General features: G+C 40.8%; 1 protein-coding gene across 34 annotated transcripts in view; it reads right to left on the reverse strand.

Moving 5' to 3' along the window:
• The window catches only part of OBSCN (obscurin, cytoskeletal calmodulin and titin-interacting RhoGEF), a 518757-nt gene that overhangs the window by 293761 nt on the left and 204649 nt on the right, over window positions 1–20347 (reverse strand). For 26 of the 34 annotated variants that reach the window (XM_089660447.1, XM_089660452.1, XM_089660453.1 and 23 more), the window contains 3 exons: window positions 12943–13209; window positions 7559–7825; window positions 2009–2275 (listed from right to left, as the gene is read on the reverse strand). In XM_089660447.1, coding sequence (XP_089516573.1) covers window positions 2009–2275; window positions 7559–7825; window positions 12943–13209 — 801 coding nt within the window. The remainder of the gene's footprint in view (window positions 1–2008; window positions 2276–7558; window positions 7826–12942; window positions 13210–20347) is intronic. The other 8 variants (XM_089660456.1, XM_089660451.1, XM_089660465.1 and 5 more) reach the window with 2 other exon arrangements.

The raw sequence follows: 20347 nt of genomic DNA on the forward strand, positions 1-20347 counted from the left end.
GAGATGGAGAAAAACTGAGGGAGAAGAGAAACATTGGAATACTAGTTAGTATCAGTGTGCAAAAGTGTATTTGCTTTGGAAATATAAACCACCTCTAATGTTGGGTGTCCTACATGTGTGGATGTTGCTGCGTTATATAAGACCATTAGAATAGTTTTTCATATTTTAGAATGAGGTGCCCTTTTAAAATTTTGGACAGTCTTGAGGCACCCCATTTTAGAATGGGGTGCCTCAAGACTGTTGTAATGGAACCAACCCCAGACTGCACTTGGGTACTTCAATTAGAATACTGCTTCCCCGAACGTTTCCTCCGAACACCGACCACAGACACCACAGCTGACCAAACAAGACTAGATGACACCAGTCTATCTGAACATGGAACTCTTTATTTGAAACCTGAACTGGCTTTTTATACACTCAGAAGGCAATCCCCCCTCCCTGCATAATGACACAGGGTGGGGCAATCTACACTAAGCAACAAGAGACACACAGGTATTCAAACTTCACAACAGCAGACAGTCCCATCAGGAGAGAGGGATGCTGAAGATACCCCCCCAGCAAGCCAATACACATAAACACATACATCCCATAATAGTTTGCTCCCAAGCAAGACAAACAATAGAACAATGGGATGCAACCACATTGCATTAAACAATCCACAACCCCCACCCCAATATTAGGACAGATCACCCTGTACCCCTAACAGGCACAGGGTGACTTACACACAAGAGGGATATGGGGAGCTGAGACAGGGGTCTCCCCACCTCTCCAAAGTGAGCTGTGTTCCATGGGCCCCCCACCCAAAGTGACTCCCGTCACAGTAAGTAGGAGATTTATTCACCTAAAGTAGAAGTAAACCCAATCATTAAAAATTCATTCGTGATTTAACATGCTTTTAAGATTTCAAAAAAGTTGTCTCAACCTTTTTTTAATCTGCAACTTTTGTTGAAATAATCCCTGCAATTAAAATCCTTCCTCAGGCACCTCCTGTTATAGGGTGTCTCCTGAGAATGCTTCTGTTTTGTAACCCTGTCACATGAATCCATCACTGTGGCGGGAGTCACTTTAGGTGGGGGGCCCATGGAACCCAGCTCACTTTGGAGAAGTGGGGAGACCCCTGTCTCAGCTCCCCATATCCCTATTATGTGTAAGTCACCCTGTGCATGTTTAGGGGTACAGGGTGATCTGTCCTAATATTGTGTAGACATGTCTAGGAGATAGGTGGGGTGGGGGGTTGTGGATTGTTTCGTGTTATGGTTACATCCCATTGTTCTATTGTGTGTCTGGTTTGGGAGCAAACTATTATGGGATATATGTGTTTAGGCATATTGGCTTGGTAGGGGGTGTCTCCAGCAGCCCTCCCTCCTGATGGGACTTTCTGTTGGTGTGCCTCTTGTTACTAAATGTAGATTGCCCCTTCCTGTGTCATTATGCAGGGAGGGGGGTGGTTCCCTTGAATGTATATATCTTGTATCTGTGTTAAAATAAACTAGTCTATTTCCTGGTTTACTTCAAGACTGGTGTCTTCTAGTCTTGTTTGGTCGGCTGTGGTGTCTGTGGTCGGTGTTCGGACGGGGAAGCGGTATTCTAACGGAAGTACCCAAGCTCAGACTGGGTCGGTTTCGTTACAGTCACCCTTTCACATGCACTCAAACGAGTGCTTGTATACAGGAAGTGGCTGAAAGAGGCTGGAGGAGATCAACAGCAATGAGATTGAAAAAGAAAAGGTGAAAACAGCACTTTATATACAACAAATGCCAATTTTTAATGAAACTTAAAAAACAAAATTTTATCAAGTTAGAGTTTAGATCTAATTTATTAATATGAAATAAACTTTAGGTAGATCAATGAGCTGCAAATGAGGTGATGATCAGAAAAAAAGTTTTGCATGCCATCTGAATGTCATCAAAGGTCAGTCATGCAAATGGAATTAAAGGATTCACTGGGCAAACCTCCAAGTGAATCCTTCATAAACAGACCCATAATTTAAGGTTCAAGGCTGTCTTACCCTGAACTTTGACCCGTGCAGCAGTCTGCTGGTCTCCAGTATCACAGGTGTAGCTCCCAGAATCCTCTGATGTTACATTATGAATGAGAAGCTCCACTATGGTTCCCTTTTGTCTGAGCTCATATTTGTCACTGGCTTGAAGGCCTGTGATGCCCTTCTTCCAGACCACGTGGGCATCAGCCTTGGTGACTTCACAGGAAAGAGTGACCGACGAGCCCTCTTCTGCTTCGCAGTCTTGCAGGTCTTTCTTAAAGCGAATGGGAAGAGCTAAGAAAGAACAGGTGGATATCTACCTATTATTAGGTTCAAACAAATCAAAAACCACAATAAAAATTCTTTGTCATCCAATATCTCTTCACTGCCAATTTTATTTGATACACCTCGTATCAAGACACCTCGCGAACGTGGTGGTGGCAGCATCTCAGAAACTGCTGACCTCCTGAGGTTGTCAAACACCAGGGCCTGTAGAGTGACAGTTCTATGTAAGAACACACCTTGGTAATGAGTGATCAGTGGAGAAGGTTAGATCCATTGTAGTTATAACAAAGAACGTAAAAAAATGGAAGCATCTGAGATACGCTGCATAACAAATTCAACATTTCAGAACAGGTTCAAGTGTATGTGACCAATTACATCTATCTATACCATGGCCGAGATAAAAGAGAGCCTTCACAAACAACAGAAAAAAACCTTTATAGTCTCAAAAAAAAGAGAGATAAAAGCACAAGAGGGAGTTTGGAGGGTCATTACTGCCACTTTATTTGATACACCTCCTACTTTTTTTTGGTGGCAGACGTGGTGGTGGCAGCATCTCAGAAACTGCTGACCTCCTGAGGTTGTCAAACACCAGGGCCTGTAGAGTGACTGTTCTATGTGAGAACACACCTTGGTAATGAGTGATCAGTGGAGAAGGTTAGATACATTGTGGTTATAACGAAGAACGTAAAGAAATTGAAGCATCTGAGATACGCTGCATAACAAATTCAACATTTCAGAACATGTTGAAGTGTATGTGACTAATTACATCTATCTATACTATGGCCTAGATCAGGGGTGGGCAACCTGTGGCCCTCCAGCTGTTGCAGGACTACAAGTTCTATCATGCCTCTGCAAGTCATAGCTGTAACTGTCAGTTTTGCAATGTCTCATGGGACCTGTAGAGTCATGTTTGTAACTTCCAGTCTTTGCAATGCCTCATGGGAAATGTAGTTCCACAACAGCTGGAGAGCCACAGGTTGCCCACCCCTGGCCTAGATAAATGAGAACCTTCACAGACAAGAGAAAAAAACCTTATAGTCTCAAAACAAGAGAGAAAAAAGCACAAGAGGGAATTTGGAGGGTCATTACTGCCACTTTTTTTTGGTGGGAGACGTGGTGGTGGCAGCTTCTCAGAAACTGCTGACCTCCTGAGGTTGTCAAACACCAGGGCCTGTAGAGTGACCATTCTATGTGAGAACACACCTTTGTAATGAGTGATCAGTGGAGAAGGTTAGATACATTGTGGTTGTAACGAAGAACGTAAAAAAATGGAAGCATCTGAGATAAGCTGCATAACAAATTCAACATTTCAGAACAGGTTCAAGTGTATGTGACCAATTACGTCTATCTATACCATGGCCGAGTTAAATGAGAACCTTCACAGACAACAGAAAAAAGCCTTTATAGTCTCAAAAAAAAGAGAGAAAAAGGCACAAGAGGGAGTTTGGAGGGTTATTACTGCCACTTTATTTGATACACCTCCTACTTTTTTTTTTGGTGGCAGACGTGGTGGTGGCAGCTTCTCAGAAACTGCTGACCTCCTGAGGTTGTCAAACACCAGAGCCTGTAGAGTGACCTTCACAGACAAGAGAAAGAACCTTTACATTCTCGAGAAAAAAAACACAAGAGGGTCATTATAGTGTAGTATTTGAGAGACATGTTGGAGTTTGTGGAAAATATATCTGTCTCCAAGCAGACCCTTTTTGTTGGCTGATGGGTTGCACTCAATGCTTGCTGAAGTCCAGGAGCTAGTTGTCTTCAGAAGAGACCTAGGGTTGGTAGGAACCTGAATGTACAATTGTCGTGGGTCTTTCTAATGGTTACACCACCACCGGGAACAGGTTCTGTTGCATGCTTATGGCCACTTCTTTAGGTAGGGCGTATCACAACTCTGGCATGAGCTGGGTAATTAGATTTCAAGGCTGATCTCTAATTTTTCACTCTTTATGGAAGCATTCATTTTTTTTTTGAAGGCCCACAATTCCACCTCCAATAATAAAACTCCTTACCGCACCTATAAATGCCATAAAGTCATACAAATGTCGTTCAGTTCAGCTACTAGAAATACTTTGGATCTGGCTTGATGTAAAGTTGCTTTCACCCTACAGAATGTTGGAATCAGACTCTGTAAGCTGATAAGCAGGAGTACAGAACATAAGCAGGCTCATGGGGCTACGAAGAACGAGCATCATAAAGTGTTTAATTGCTTGCTGTCAATTATTTAGTGGTTAACAAAATGAAGAAATGCAGCGCGACAATAGATACATACAACATGTTTCAGGGACCAGAAAAACCGTCTCCTGAAGCCCTGATGAAGCGGAAGGTTTTTCTGGCCCCCAAAATGCATTGGATGTTCCTTAGTGCCCACCAATGTATTATTTTGGACTCGTATCCTCTGGTCTGGTGCTCCTACCGTGGCTGCATGTTTTTTTTTTCCTGACCAATATTATTAATTTTCATGATTATTACTGACACTTAGAACAAGGGGGGGGTTAAAGTGATTCTAAAGGCTTACTTTTTTTTTTTAAGGCAAAAAAAAAATAACAAACCTGTCTTTACTCACCTGCTGTTTGCAGTGGTTTTTCCACAGAGCAGCCTGGATCCTCCTCTTCTTGGGTTCCCCAGCAGGCTCTCCTGGCCCGTTCCTCTCGTTGGGTGCCCCCACAGCAAGCGGTTTGCTATGGGGGCACCCGCTGCGTTGTGTGTCCATTCACACACAGAGCTGTGGTTTGGCCCTGCCCTCTCTCTCTTCTCATTGACTCACTGGCTGTGATTGACAGCAGTGGGAGCCAATGGCTCCCGCTTTTGTCTCAGCTAACGAGAAGGGGAAGTCACGGGATAATCGAGACTCCAGTGTATTGGGGGGGGGGGGGGGGCTGGGGATGATGCTGCACACAGATGGTTTTTTACCTTCACGCATAGAATGCATGAAGGTCAAAAACCTTGAGCCTTTAGAACCACTTTAAATATGTATAGAAAACCTTCAGCGCAATAAACCTCCTAAAGAAATTGTGCGCCTAGTATATAATGTGTTCCCACATGTAGAAACGCAAATAAAATGAAGAAATGCAGAGCAACAATATATACATAAATATGGTGCTAACAATCTAATACGTGCAGTACTTTCCTGATGAAGTCACGTGATGTGACGTAACACGTAGGGTAGCGGCCTGACATCATCGGCGTACCCTACACGTTACGTCACATCACGTCACTTCATCAGGAGAAGTACTCCTGATGAAGTCACGTGATGTGACGTAACGCGTAGGGCCGCTGACCGGAAGTGCACGTGCCGCCATTTTGGAAAAGGGATTTCCGCACACTTCTTACAGAAAACACCGTAGAGTGAGTTTTTGACCCTGTAGTGTCCCAGGAGGACACATTTTAATGTGGGTGGTACTAGAACGTTTTAGTAATGCTAGTCGCACAATTTTTTTTTAGAATGTTCATTGCATTGAAGGTTTTCTATACATATTTAAAGTGGTTCTAAAGGCTCTGTGCACGAAGGTAAAAAACCTTCTGTGTGCAGCATCACCCCCAGCCCCCTCCCCCCCAATACACTGGAGTCTCGGCTATCCCGGGACTCCCCCTTCTCATTGGCTGAGACAAAAGCAGGAGCCATTGGCTCCCACTGCTGTCAATCGCAGCCAGTGAGCCGATGAGAAGAGAGAGGGGGCAGGGCCAAACCACGGCTCTGTGTGTGAATGGACACACTGAGCAGCGGGTGCCCCCATAGCAAGCTGCTTGCTGTGGGGGCACCCAACAGGAGGGAGGGGCCAGGAGAGCCTGCTGGGGAACCCAAAAAGAGGAGGATCCAGGTTGCTATGTGAAAAACCACTGCACACAGCAGGTGAGTATAGACAGGTTTGTTATTTTTTTTGCCTTAAAAAAAAAAGTAAGCCTTTAGAATCACTTTAACACCCCCTTGTTGTAAGTGTCAGTAATAATCATGACAATTACTAATATTGGTCAGGAAAAAAAAACATTCAGCCACAGTAGGAGCACCAGACCAGAGGATACGAGTCCAAAATAAATTATTGGTGTGCACTAAGAAACATCCAATGCATTTTGGGGGGCCAGAAAAACCTTCCGCTTCATCAGGGCTTCAGGAAAAGGTTTTTCTGGTCCCTGAAACACTTTTTTTCTGTTTTTAATGTAAACTAATAAATTAATTTGGACCGCTTCACCCTTTAGTCTTTTTCTCCTCCATTGGTACAAGTTTTTTTTTTGTAACCTGCTGGTTACCAACTGCAGGGTAGCCCTGTCTGTTGTGAGCAAGCTAACCTGATATAGTGAGCTCTCCAAATGCCTTTTTATTTCTTCAATGCCCCCCTCCCTCCACTCCCTCAAATCAGAAAACATTTTGCATTCATTGAGAAAATCCAAATCAATCTCTGATTGTGGCCTCTTGTATCCACAATGCAGTAAGGCAGTCACTGGGTGCAAGACCAGGAAGCTAGTGGAGATCACGTTGTAGTGGTTAATACTACAGTGATTTCCAGCTTCCAGAGGGATCCCACAGGTTTGGCAAATATATACTTACTTTGGTCCAAGTTGGACCAAATCAGACAAAGTTGGCCCAAGTTGGACCAAATCAGACAAAGTTGATCCAAGTTGGCCCAAATCAGACAAAGCTGGTCCAAGTTGGCCCAAGTTGGTCCAAATCAGACAAAGCTGGTCCAAGTTGGCCCAAGTTAGACCAAATCAGACAAAGTTGATCCAAGTTGACCCAAGTTGGACCAAATCAGACAAAGCTGGTCCAAGTTGGCCCAAGTTGGTCCAAATCAGACAAAGCTGGTCCAAGTTGGCCCACGTTGGACCAAATCAGACAAAGCTGGTCCAAGTTGGCCCAAGTTGGTCCAAATCAGACAAAGCTGGTCCAAGTTGGCCCAAGTTGGACCAAATCAGACAAAGTTGATCCAAGTTGGCCCAAGTTGGACCAAATCAGACAAAGCTGATCCAAGTTGTCCCAAGTTGGACCAAATCAGACAAAGTTGATCCAAGTTGGCCCAAGTTGGACCAAATCAGACAAAGTTGATCCAAGTTGGCCCAAGTTGGACCAAATCAGACAAAGTTGATCCAAGTTGGCCAAAGTTGGACCAATTGGTCACAGTTGGACCAATGTAACTGTGCAAAAATGGCCATACTGAAATTCTTGAACATATTTCACGAATGTTATGGATGCCATGGATCTTTTTTTGAATTTGGTTGACAATTTCTGGAGCTGCGCTTTTAAAGAAAAATAAACCTAAAAATCTCACCACAGTAAAAAGCACTTTGTCTTGGTCTTACCAGTTACAGTCACATGAGAGGAGCTCCTCTGGTCTCCGGTGTCACACGTGTAGTCGCCGGAATCTTCTGGCTTGGCATTTACAATGAGAAGCTCCACCACCGTGCCCTGGTGCTTGGTTTGGTACTTCTCACTGCTCACCAAAATTTGGTCATCCTTCGTCCACTTCACGGGAGCTCCAGCCTTGCTCAGTTCACAATGTAGCTTCACCGTACTGCCTTCTTTGGCCTTCTCATTACGGAGGCCTCGTTTGAACAAGACCTGAACAGCTGCAGAAAAAAAAAATCACCAACTGCAATCTTCCAAACCTTTACCGATGGTGGAAATCTTTTGGATCTTGTTTTTTTTTTTAAGTAATATTAAATCCAAAAGCAAACATTTATTAGATTGCAATTCTTAGATGTGATGGTTGCATTAGTTTACTTTTTTAACCTTACTTCTTTTATCATCTAGTGATCCAGCCAGCAAGTCTGTTGTTTTTCAACAGAACAAGCTCTCTTGCAGTTACAAGCATGAGACAAACCATTTACCACTAACAGGGGTGCTTACAATGATCAGCTGTTTTGTTTTATGTAAAACCCTTATCCCAAAAGGAAAAAAAATTGCTATAACTGCTTATAAGGTGTTAGCTGGAGTTTGGCTTGTTAGTGTATTTAAATCTTCCAGTACAACTAATACTCCCCCCATGGAAGAAAAATATATTTGAAATATATTTTAAAAATATCATTTCCAAATATATTGACATATATTTGAAATGCTACAATTTTGACCATATTCAATATATATATATATATATATATATATATATATATATATATATACTGCATGATGAAATATCATATATATTCCAAAATATATGACATTTTTTTTTAAATATATATATATATTTTTAAATATATTCTTCTGATGTTTTTAACATATAAAAAAGTCATTTTAACATATATTTTTACATATATTTGTAAATGCATTCCAAAAATGTAGATTTGTATTTTTAAAGACATATAGTATATTCGAAATGTATTTTTAAAAATATTTTTCAGATATTTTGTAATAAAAACGCATTTCAACATACAGTATATATATATACATACACACACACTGCATGTTGAAATGCATTTTTTATATATTCCAAAATATATGAAAAATATTTTTAAAAATATATATTTTTTAAATATATTATTCTGATTTTTTTAACATATAAAAAAGTCATTTTAACATATATTTTTACATATATTTGTAAATGCATTCCAAAAATGTAGATTTGTATTTTTAGAGACATACAGTATATTTGAAAATGTATTTTTAAAAATATTTTTCAGATATTTTGTAATAAAAACGCATTTCAACATACAGTATATATATATATACATACACACACACACACATATATATATATATATATATATATATATATATATATATATATATATATATATATATATTTATTGAAATATATTTTATATATATTTACACACTGCATGTTGAAATGCATTTGTTATATATTACAAATTTTTTGTAAAAATATGCTTCAGATTTTTTTAACATATAAAAAAGTAATTTTAACATTTTAATGTATAGTTTTACATATATTTGTAAATGCAATATATATATATATATATATATATATACATATATACATACACTGAAATGCTTTTTTTTATGTATTACAAAATATATGAAAAATACTATACACACATTTTAACATACAGTATATTTATATACTTATTTATTGAAATATATTGAATATGGCCAAAATTGTACTATTTCAAATATATGTCAATATGTTTGGGAGGAAAATTTTACAAATATATTTCAAATATATTTTTCTTCCATATGGGAACTAACACTACCCCCCCCCCATCCCAACTGACAATGCTGCTGTCCAAATGTGCCCCTGTGCTCATCCATCCAGAGTGGGAGCGCTCTAATACATGTGGTGTGTTACTGGCCAGATCACCAGGTGAAAACAGAGGGGAAAAGCCTAAAAAGAAGAAAACTGATGCAGCCACTACATCTAATGAACGGCAAGCTTCAATATATGACATTTTTGGGACTGGGGTTGATACCGCTTTAACCACTTCCCGACTGGCCGTTGCATATAAACGGCCGGACGGTGGCAGTGCAGGGTCGGGTGACTGTTTATAAACGGCCTCCCCGCACCCTGCTTGTGCGCGCTCCCTGGGAGCACGCAGCACCGCGATCCGGTGCCTGCTGTGTCCTCCGGACACGGTGAAACACCGATCGTCGGACGGGACCTCTGTACGAGGACCCGATCATGTGATCACTGATTGGCCAATCAGTGATCACATGCAAAGTAGTAAGCAAGATGTCACTTCTGACATCATTGCTTACTACGTGTGAAATCTGTGAATGATCACAGAGATCACATGGTACAGGGCTATTCACAACAGCCTTGTACTATGTGGCAAGCTGTGACCAATTACAGCTCACTCAGTAGTTCTCAATGAGTGCAAAAATGCAGCCAGAGAAGAGGAGAAATGATTGCTTTTACAGCCTTTATGGGTGTAAAAGCAATCAGTGTAAAAAAAAAAAAAAATCTTCATCACCCCCCACAAGTAGTACAGTGTCACCATGGTGACACTGTACTGATAGGGTGACAGTATGTAAAAAAAAAAAAATAATAATAATAATATAAAAAAATAAAATAAAAATGTAAAAAAAAATGTTTAAAAATTATATTTTTTGGTTATAAACTAATTTGGATTTTTTTTTTTTACTAAAAAGATAACGGAATAAATTTTGGCAAAGATTTATGATGAAATATTATTTATTTGCAAAATTTTATTAAATAAACACTTTTTTTCAAAATTTTTGGACTTTTTCATTTACATAGCAAAAAAAAATAAAAATCCCAGTGGTGAATAAATACCACCAAAATAAAGCTTTATCTGTCTCAAAAAAAATGGTAAAAAATTCATATGGGGACAGCATTGCATGACCGCGCAATTGTCATTCAAAGTGTGATAGCGCTGAAAGCTGAAAATTGCCCTGGTCAGGAAGGGGGGGAAAGTGTCCGGACTGGAAGGGGGGGGGGAAAGTGTCCGGACTGGAAGGGGGGGGGGAAAGTGTCCGGACTGGAAGTGGTTAATATCTGTCCACCGCACATACAGCAGCAAAATGGAAAATATGAATGTTTTCTAATCCTGTAAGCTGCCCTTCAAGTTCCTAAATTGGAGCTGCATCAGTGCTCATCCCGACTACAACTTCTTTCGGGAACTGGACAGGAAATCCCAGAACTGTGGCTGGACCAGAACCTGGAGTTAGGCTTTACCTCCCCCCCATGGTGTATATAATCTGTAAAGGCGAGGATCATCCACACAATTGACATAGATACTACTGAAATGCAACCAACTCTCCCAAAATGTTTGGTGAGAGTTGAGTTTAAAAGCACTTTTTTCATTCAGGAGATATTTGCAAAACACCTGAAGTATAATTACAGCTAAAACACTTCCTTAATCTTTGGGTAAAGTACGGCAGTGTTGGAATCCCAATCATACTAGGAAGGGAAAAAAAATGCTGCGCTGCATGAAACAATTGCACAATTCCTATTTATCAAAATGCAAAGCGAAGAAATAAAAAAATAAAAACAAAAACCTATATATATATAAAAACAAGGACCACACAAAAAAATAAAAAAAAATTATATACAGTAACTATATAATAACATGAATCAACCAAAAGTCATTCAAAAACTCAAGATCAATTTTTTGGACTTTTTTTGACCAAAAATTTATATTTTTTTTGGTAAAAAAATGCTAAAAAACTCTAAAACGCGAAAGCGGAAAAAATGCGAGAGAATGCCGCTCAATGTTTTTTGGCTGGAAAAAAACCCATAGGAGTTTTTTTGGCTGTAAAAATGCTGAAAAACGCTGAAAACTGATGTCAAAAATTTTTTTTTTTAAAACGCAAACTAATCACGGCAAAACGCCGCTAAGGCTAGGTTCACATCTGTGCGGGTGGTGCTGCTGCAGAACCGCATGAAAATCTGTGCAACCGCACAACATGCAGAGAGAAATGCGGACCCATGGGCGGGTGTCATTAGTTCTAATGGCACGCCGCCCGCATTGGAAAACGCAACCGTACTGGGAACCTCGGCTGCATTTTCCACAGAAGTGCCGGGACTTCTTCCCTGCGTGTCCCGGGTACAGGAGTCCATTCGAATGAATGGGCTCTCGTGGCTGCGCAAAACGTGACCTGCACGGCCGCATAGATGTGAACGCTAATGCAAAAACGCTAAAAAAAGAAGAAAAAAATCAAATTTTTTATGTGACTTTACACAGCTAATGCTACCAGCGTTATCAACCCCCCCCCCCCCCCAGTGTGCATGAGGAATAAAAGTGGAATTTTGGTTCAGAATGAGGATACATACAAATGATGAATGTGACAACTCATATTTTTTAACCACTTCCCGTCCGGCCCATGTATATAAACGGGGCGGGCGGTGGCAGTGCAGGGGTGGATTGCCGTTCATAAAAGGCGCCCACGATCCAGTGCTCTGTGTGAGGTCCTGTGATCACTGATTGGCCAATCAGTGATCACATGAATAGTAATAAGCAACATGTCACTTCTGACATCATTGCTTACTACGTGTGAAATCTGTGAATGATCACAGAGGTCACATGGTACAGGGCCATCAACAACAGCCTTGTACCATGTGACAAGCTGTGACCAATCACAGCTCACTCAGTAGTTCTCAATGGCTGCATTTAAAAAAAATAAATAAATAATATTATAAAAAAATAAAATAAAAATGTTAAAAAAATAAAAAAAAATTATAATTTTTGGTTATAAACTAATTTTGGTTATTTATTTTTTTTACTGAAAAATTAACTGAATACATTTTTGCCAAAATTTATGAAGAAAAATTATTTATTTGAAAAATTTTATAAGAAAAACACTTTTTTAAAAAATGTTTGGACTTTTTCATTTATATAGCAAAAAAATAAATAAAAATCCCAGCGGTGAATAAATACCACCAAAATAAAGTTTTATCTGTCTCAAAAAAATGCTAAAAAATTCATATGGGTACAGTGTTGCATGACCGCGCAATTGTCATTCAAAGTGTAACAGAGCTGAAAGCTGAATATTGGCCTGGGCAGGAAGGGGGTGAAAATGTCTGGACCAGGGGCAGACTGAACATTTGGAAACTCTGGCACTGCCCAAGGGCCCTGGGTCAGTAGGGGGCCCCACGAGATGCCCCTGGTACCTTTTTTATAGGCTTTTTTGGGTTTGAGCAAGGACACAGGGGCCCCATGATCCCCTATTTCCCGGGGGCCCCATGAGTTGTCAGTCCGCCCCTGGTCCAGACTTGAAGTAAAGTTCCATTTGTTAATGTTTTGATTAGAAGAAGAAAAACTCAACATACCCTTCACTGTCAAGGCGGCAGAAGATTTGAGCTCTCCCGTTTCGCAGGTGTAGGTTCCAGAGTCTTCTTGGGTCAGGTTATGGACCAGCAACTCCATCCTGCGGTCTTTTGCCTTGACCACATACTTGCCACTGGATGTCAGCAGCTTGCCACCCTTCTTCCATTGCACCTCGGCCTTCTCGTTAGACAGCTCGCAAAAGAGCACTGCCGTTTCACCTTCTTCGCCTTCAGCGCTTTGCACTTCGCGTTTGAAGTAGGCTTGCACCGCTGAAACACAAAAAATTCAAAAAATTAAAATCTTACTCCAAAGACACGCCGGGAGGTGAATTGGCTCCTGTCTAAATTGGCCCTAGTATGTGTATGTATGGATGTAAGTCAGGGATTGTACGCTCCTCGGGGGCGGGGACTCATGTGAACGTACAATATACATGTAAAGAGCTGCGTAAACGGACGGCGATATTTAAGTATCTGAAATAAATAAAATGTCAAAGAGGAAAGTAGAGGAAACATTGAAACATTGTTGCACTCTAGATCAGCTGCTGATAAGAATGAGCTACATCCAGACATCAGAGGATCGCAGTTATAATGTGACGGGACCCTTTTTTTTTTTTTGGAATGGAATGGAAATATATAATTTGTGAAAATTTGCAAGGTCCTAAAAGTTTATTAGCCCTCTTTATTCCAGACGTCTTTAACCCCTTGACGCCAACGTCCCACAAATGTGGGTCGCCTCTCTAGCTCCCTGGTCTCCTCTTCCCATGCCCGTCTCCAGGACTTCTCCAAGGCTTCCCCCATCCTCTGGAACTCACTACCCCAATCCATCAGACTGTCACCTACCCTCCTCACCTTTAGGCGCACCCTGAAAACCCATCTTTTCAGAGAAGCCTACCTCGCCCTCAGCTAATTGCCAATCTCCTCCGCTCCTCCCACCACTCCATCCCCCACAGCTATTTCCTCCTGTACCACTCTCCCCTCCTTCCTAGATTGTAAGCTCCAAGGAGCAGGGCCCTTGGACCCCTCGTGTATTGTATTGTTACTGTACTGTCTCATGTCCTGTCCCCCACTATAATGTACAGCGCTGAGCAAACTGTTGGCGCCATATAAATCCTGTATAATAATAATAATAAATACGCGGCCTCACAGAACTGGGCTTTTTTTACACGGGGGGGGGGGCCGCATATTTGCGTACCTGTCTTTCTGCTGGGAGTGCGCCGCACAGCGCGCTCTCAGCACAAAGACCGCGGTGTCACTGAGAGCACCAGGTCCCGTTCTAACGATCGGGACCCGGGACTCCCGATTCCAGGTCACATGATCGCTGTGATAGCCTCTGATTGTCACTGTACAGCCCGGACCCCTTGTTTTTTTTTTCTCTCTATGAATGGAGGAGAGAGATACTTTGTATCTCTCTAACTCCTGGCATAGAGGGGAAAAAAATGTTTGTAAAAAAAAAATAATAATAAATAAATAAATATTAAAAAAATATTAAAAAAAAAAAAAAAAAATACCTAGATCACAGTTTGATCTAGTTCAGTGCCAGGGTTAGTGTTTGGGTCAAGGTCAGGGTCAAATGTCAAGGTCAAAGGTCAGGAATTAAAAAAAATGGCGTCAGTGTGTTTTAGGTTAAAAAAAAACCAAAATGCGCACTATTGTTTCTGGGCTGTACTACGGGTACATACAACAAATAACATACACATATATGGTATCTCTGCGATTGCCAAGAGCTGGAGAATTTATTTTGGGTTGTTCTTTGGTGGTAGGTTATGGTAGTAACAAGAAACACAGCTAAACTAAAATAAAATGGTTTTTTTTTATTAGTTTAGGCCAGTTTTCCTTTAAAAATAAAAAAAAATCAGGAGATATCCATTACCATTTACCACCAAATTAAAGCCCAATTTGTCCTGAAAAAAACGCGGTATAATCCACCTGGATGTACAAAGCAGTTGTGATGATATGGACGTGTCAACGTTGCAAAATTGTGCTTAGGCATTTAGATTTGGCGCCCCCTTAGGCGTGAAGGGGTTAAATTCTGCTTATCTCATTAATAACATAGTATTGGCCTCTCCATTCCATTGCATTAAACACCTAAAACAACGATGAATCTTAGATATGGCTTTTTAATGGATAATTGCAGTTTCCTTCCTATGCTTTTTATACTTAACCGCTTTCCCGCCACCCTATAGAAGAAGTACTGCTACAGGGCGGCAGGGGTGCACAAAATCACATATACAGTGGGGATCAAAAGTTAGGGCACCCCAGCTAAAAATTTGTATTAATGTGCATAAAGAAGCCAAGGAAAGATGGAAAAATCTCCAAAAGGCATCAAATTACAGATTAGACATTCTTATAATATGTCAACAAAAGTTAGATTTTATTTCCATCATTTACACTTTCAAAATAACAGAAAACAAAAAAATGGCGTCTGCAAAAGTTTGGGCCCCCTGCAGAATTTAGAGCATGCACTGCCCCCTTTGCAAAGCTGAGACCTGCCAGTGTCATGGATTGTTCTCAATCATCGTCTGGGAAGACCAGGTGATGTCAATCTCAAAGGTTTTAAATGCCCAGACTCATCTGACCTTGCCCCAACAATCAGCACCATGGGTTCTTCTAAGCAGTTGTCTAGAAAACTGAAACTGAAAATAGTTGACGCTCACAAAGCTGGAGAAGGCTATAAGAAGATAGCAAAGCGTTTTCAGATGTCAATATCCTCTGTTCGGAATGTAATTAAGAAATGGCAGTCATCAGGAACAGTGGAAGTTAAAGCAACATCTGGAAGACCAAGAAAAATATCAGACAGAACAGCTCGCAGGATTGTGAGAAAAACAATTCACAACCCACGTTTGACTGCACGATCCCTCCAGAAAGATCTGGCAGACACTGGAGTTGTGGTACACTATTCCACTATAAAGAGATACTTGTACAAATATGGTCTTCATGGAAGAGTCATCAGAAGAAAACCACTTCTACGTCCTCACCACAAAAATCATCGTTTGAACTTTGCAAATGAACATATAGACAAGCCTGATGCATTTTGGAAACAAGTTCTGTGGACCGATGAGGTTAAAATTGAACTTTTTGGCCGGAATGAGCAAAGGTACGTTTGGCGAAGAAGGGGCACAGAATTTAATGAAAAGAACCTCTGTCCAACTGTTAAGCATGGGGTTGGATCAATCATGCTTTGGGGTTGTGTTGCAGCCAGTGGCACAGGGAACATCTCACGAGTAGAAGGAAAAATGGATTCAATAAAATTTCAGCAAATTTTGGATGGTAACTTGATGCCATCTGTGAAAAAGCTGAAGTTAAAGAGAGGATGGCTTCTACAAATGGATAATGATCCTAAACACACCCCGAAATCCACGGGGGACTACATCAAGAGGCGTAAACTGAAGGTTTTGCCATGGCCTTCACAATCTCCTGACCTCAACATCATTGAAAATCTATGGATAGACCTTAAAAGAGCCGTGCGTGACAGACAGCCCAGAAATCTCAAAGAACTGGAAGACTTTTGTAAGGAAGAATGGGCAAAGATACCTCAAACAAGAATTGAAAGACTCTTGGCTGGCTACAAAAAGCATTTACAAGCTGTGATACTTGCCAAAGGGGGCAGTACAAGATATTAACTCTGCAGGGTGCCCAAACTTTTGCAGACGCCATTTTTTTGTTTTCTGTTATTTTGAAAGTGTAAATGATGGAAATAAAATCTAACTTTTGTTGACATATTATAAGAATGTCTAATCTGTAATTTGATGCCTTTTGGAGATTTTTCCATCTTTCCTTGGCTTCTTTATGCACATTAATACAAATTTTTAGCTGGGGTGCCCAAACTTTCGATCCCCGCTGTATATATACACGTGATTTTGCATTTCCGTGTATGGAGCGCACGCCCTACCCGCGCTGCTATTCTTGGCCTCGGCTGTCAATCACCGGGTCCCGGCCGGTGGTTACTTGCCGACACCCGGTGATCGAGGAGTATTACCAACAAAGGGAGAGAACTGTAAGTGAATAATACAGATCTCTCCCCTGTCAGCTCCTGCACACTGCTTTGTATGGCTCTGCATAGCACGCAGGATGGAACAGTTAAAATTATCGTTGGGGTAATGGGAAAGGCTTCCAGACATCAGAAGTTCTCGTGACTGGAAGCCCATGACAAGATAAATGGGGGGAAAAAGTTCAATGTAAAAAGCAAAAACACAGACAATAATTACAGCAAAAACACAGACAATAATTAAAATAAAAACACAGACAATAATTAAAATAAAAACACAGACAATATTTACAGCAAAACAAAGACAATAATTACAGCAAAAACACAGACAATAATTAAAATAAAAACACAGACAATAATTAAAATAAAAACACGGACAATAATTACAGCAAAAACACAGACGATAATTACAGCAAAAACACAGACAATAATTACAGCAAAAACACAGACAATAATTAAAGTAAAAACACAGACAATAATTACAGCAAAAACACAGACAATAATTACAGCAAAAACACAGACAATAATTAAAGTAAAAACGTTACTTGCTACATTTCAATCAGGTATTGTGATTCTAGGCGGCGACTTTAATGTAGCATTGAACCCATTGGAAGATACATCTTCGGGGGTCTCATCCACCCCGTTCCAAGCACTTAAGCAAATTAAAATTGAATTGAAAGACCTTCTCCTACATGATGCTTGGCGTACTTTGCACCCTTCGGACAAAGATTACACCTTTTACTCTGCGCCTCACAAACGCCATTCAAGAATTGATTATTTCTTTCTTTCGCAACGAGATTTATACGCCTTGAAGTCAGCCTCGATCGAACCAAAGATCCTTTCAGACCATCACCCGATTATGATCACTTTGCAATTCCTGGATACACCAAGTACTTCCAAAATATGGAGACTGGACCCATTTCTCCTAACGGACGCATCAGTTATTCCTCAGATCCGTAGTTCTTTGACGAACTACTTTCAAGAAAATGCATCCTCAGACACATCCCCTCTCGTACGGTGGGAGGCGCACAAATGTGTGATACGTGGAATTCTAATATCTATCTCGTCTGAGCGAAAACGTATGGCGCAAGCATCATTCAACGCATTATTGCACAAAGTCCGCACACTTGAGTGCTCCCATAAACGATCTATGGCATTAAGATCTTTTAATGAGCTGGAGCAAGCACGTAAACAACTCAGCGAGGTAAAGGAAAAGAAATCTAAACGTAATTTTATTCTTCAACAAAAACTTTTCTACGAACATGGAAATAAGAGTGGCAAATTTCTTGCTCGGGCTTTACAATCCAAAAAGGCTGCTCGGCACGTATATCAGCTCCATTCCAAAAATAGACGCATACTGAAAACACCGTCGGATATTGCGGCGGAATTTGAGGAGTATTACTTTAATTTATATAATTTATCCCTACCGTCCAAACCAGCAGCGGATACTAGGCCACGTGAGGTCATTATACAGTCATTCCTCACACAATATCTTCCTAAACAGATCTCTAGATCGCAAGCAAAAGAATTAGAGAGTGCTCTGACGTTAGCGGAACTACAACAAGCTGTTACGCAGTTGAAACCTGGTAAAAGTCCAGGACCTGACGGTTTTATTAATTCTTATTACAAATCTTTTCTTGACGTATTAGCACTCCCATTTCTCCAGGCTTTCAATTCATTAAACACTCCGGGGCAGTCCATGCGCAATCTTTCCGAGGCTCACATTACAGTTATACCCAAAGAGAATAAGGATCACACGTCCCCAGCGAACTACCGACCTATTTCCCTATTGAATGTTGACCTGAAGATCTTTGCCAAGATTCTGGCTAATCGTCTGCTACATGTTATAGACTCCATCGTATCTCCGGATCAGGTGGGTTTTGTTCCGGGAAGAGAAGCCAGAGATAACACAATAAGGGCCATAAATATACATCATTGGTTAACCCAAAATCAACAGTCCGGATTCTTTCTCTCTTTAGATGCCGAGAAGGCATTTGACAGACTAGCTTGGGATTACCTAGAGGCAGTTTTGATTGGCATTGGACTGCCTTTGCGCTTTTTGACCTATATTATGTCTCTATATAAAGCCCCCACAGCACGAGTGCGAGTGAACGGACACCTATCAGACTCTTTTCTGATCAGCAACGGGACCAGACAGGGATGCCCACTGTCACCTCTCTTATTCATTCTTACACTGGAACCCTTATTGAATTGCATTAAAGATAATGCCAACATTAAAGGGATTGTGATCAATGGCAAAACGCATAAAGTGGCAGCCTTTGCTGACGACATACTGCTTTTCCTGACAGATCCTCATATCACGATACCTAATTTGTTACAGGATTTCAAAGTATTTCAGTATTTGGCTAACTTCAAAATTAACTTTTCTAAATCCCAAGCGCTTAATGTATCATTAAAACCGGAGGTGGTTAAACAAGCGACATCAAATTTTCCCTTTACCTGGCAACGAGAAACTATCACTTATTTAGGTATGCAACTACCCTCCTATCTTACCGAACTATATGCAACAAATTTTCTACCCCTCTTGCGTAACATTTCCAAAGACCTTCAGACGTGGAATAAACCTTGGTTCTCTTGGTTTGGTAGAGCAGCCATACTTAAGATGAACGTGCTCCCCAGAATATTATATTTACTACAAACAATACCCATTCAATTACCAAATTCATTCTTTCAATCATATAAAACGCTCTGCTCCTCTTTTCTTTGGTATAATAAACGCCCAAGAATCAGCTTCACCCAACTCACTATGCCCAAGAAGAATGGAGGGATTGGATTACCGGATATTTCTCGTTACTACAGATCTTGCCACCTAGCCAGATTAGTAGACTGGACCACGAATCACATTCGTAAGATCTGGGTCGGTTTGGAGGCTGATTTTTCAAAGATACCACTTTCCACCTCCCCATGGCTGAAAACCGCCCATGTCCCTTCTGAATTTCGGATGCACCCACTTATAGGTCCCACTTTACGATGTAGCGCGCAAGTATTTCAGGAAAAAGTACTTTCTTCCTCTCCGAGCCCTTTCACTCCGATCAAATTGAACCCGGACTTTATTCCAGGGATGTCTACGACCTTTCTCGCTGGGTATAAACGGGAAGATAACCTAACAGTACGTCAATTTCTCAAAGATTCTAAGCTCCGATCTAGAGAAGACATTACAAAGGCGTGGCCAGCCCTTACCTTAACGCCTTGGATGTATAGACAAATCCACCATTTTCTACGTAACTCCCCACATCTAAAGGATTATTCAAGACCACTTACAGCTTTCGAAAAACTCTGCTTTACAGATCTCCCACAGAGGCATGTAATATCCAAATTATATTCCCTATTGGAAAGTTCCAATACATCTCACTCACTGAAGGCCTGTGCAGCCTGGCAGCATGATCTAGATATTTCAATCTC

The sequence above is a fragment of the Staurois parvus genome, unplaced genomic scaffold (assembly GCF_062004578.1).
Source record: "Staurois parvus isolate SC_StPar_1 unplaced genomic scaffold, SC_StPar_1.0 ptg001245l, whole genome shotgun sequence".
Taxonomy (NCBI): Eukaryota; Metazoa; Chordata; class Amphibia; order Anura; family Ranidae; genus Staurois; species Staurois parvus.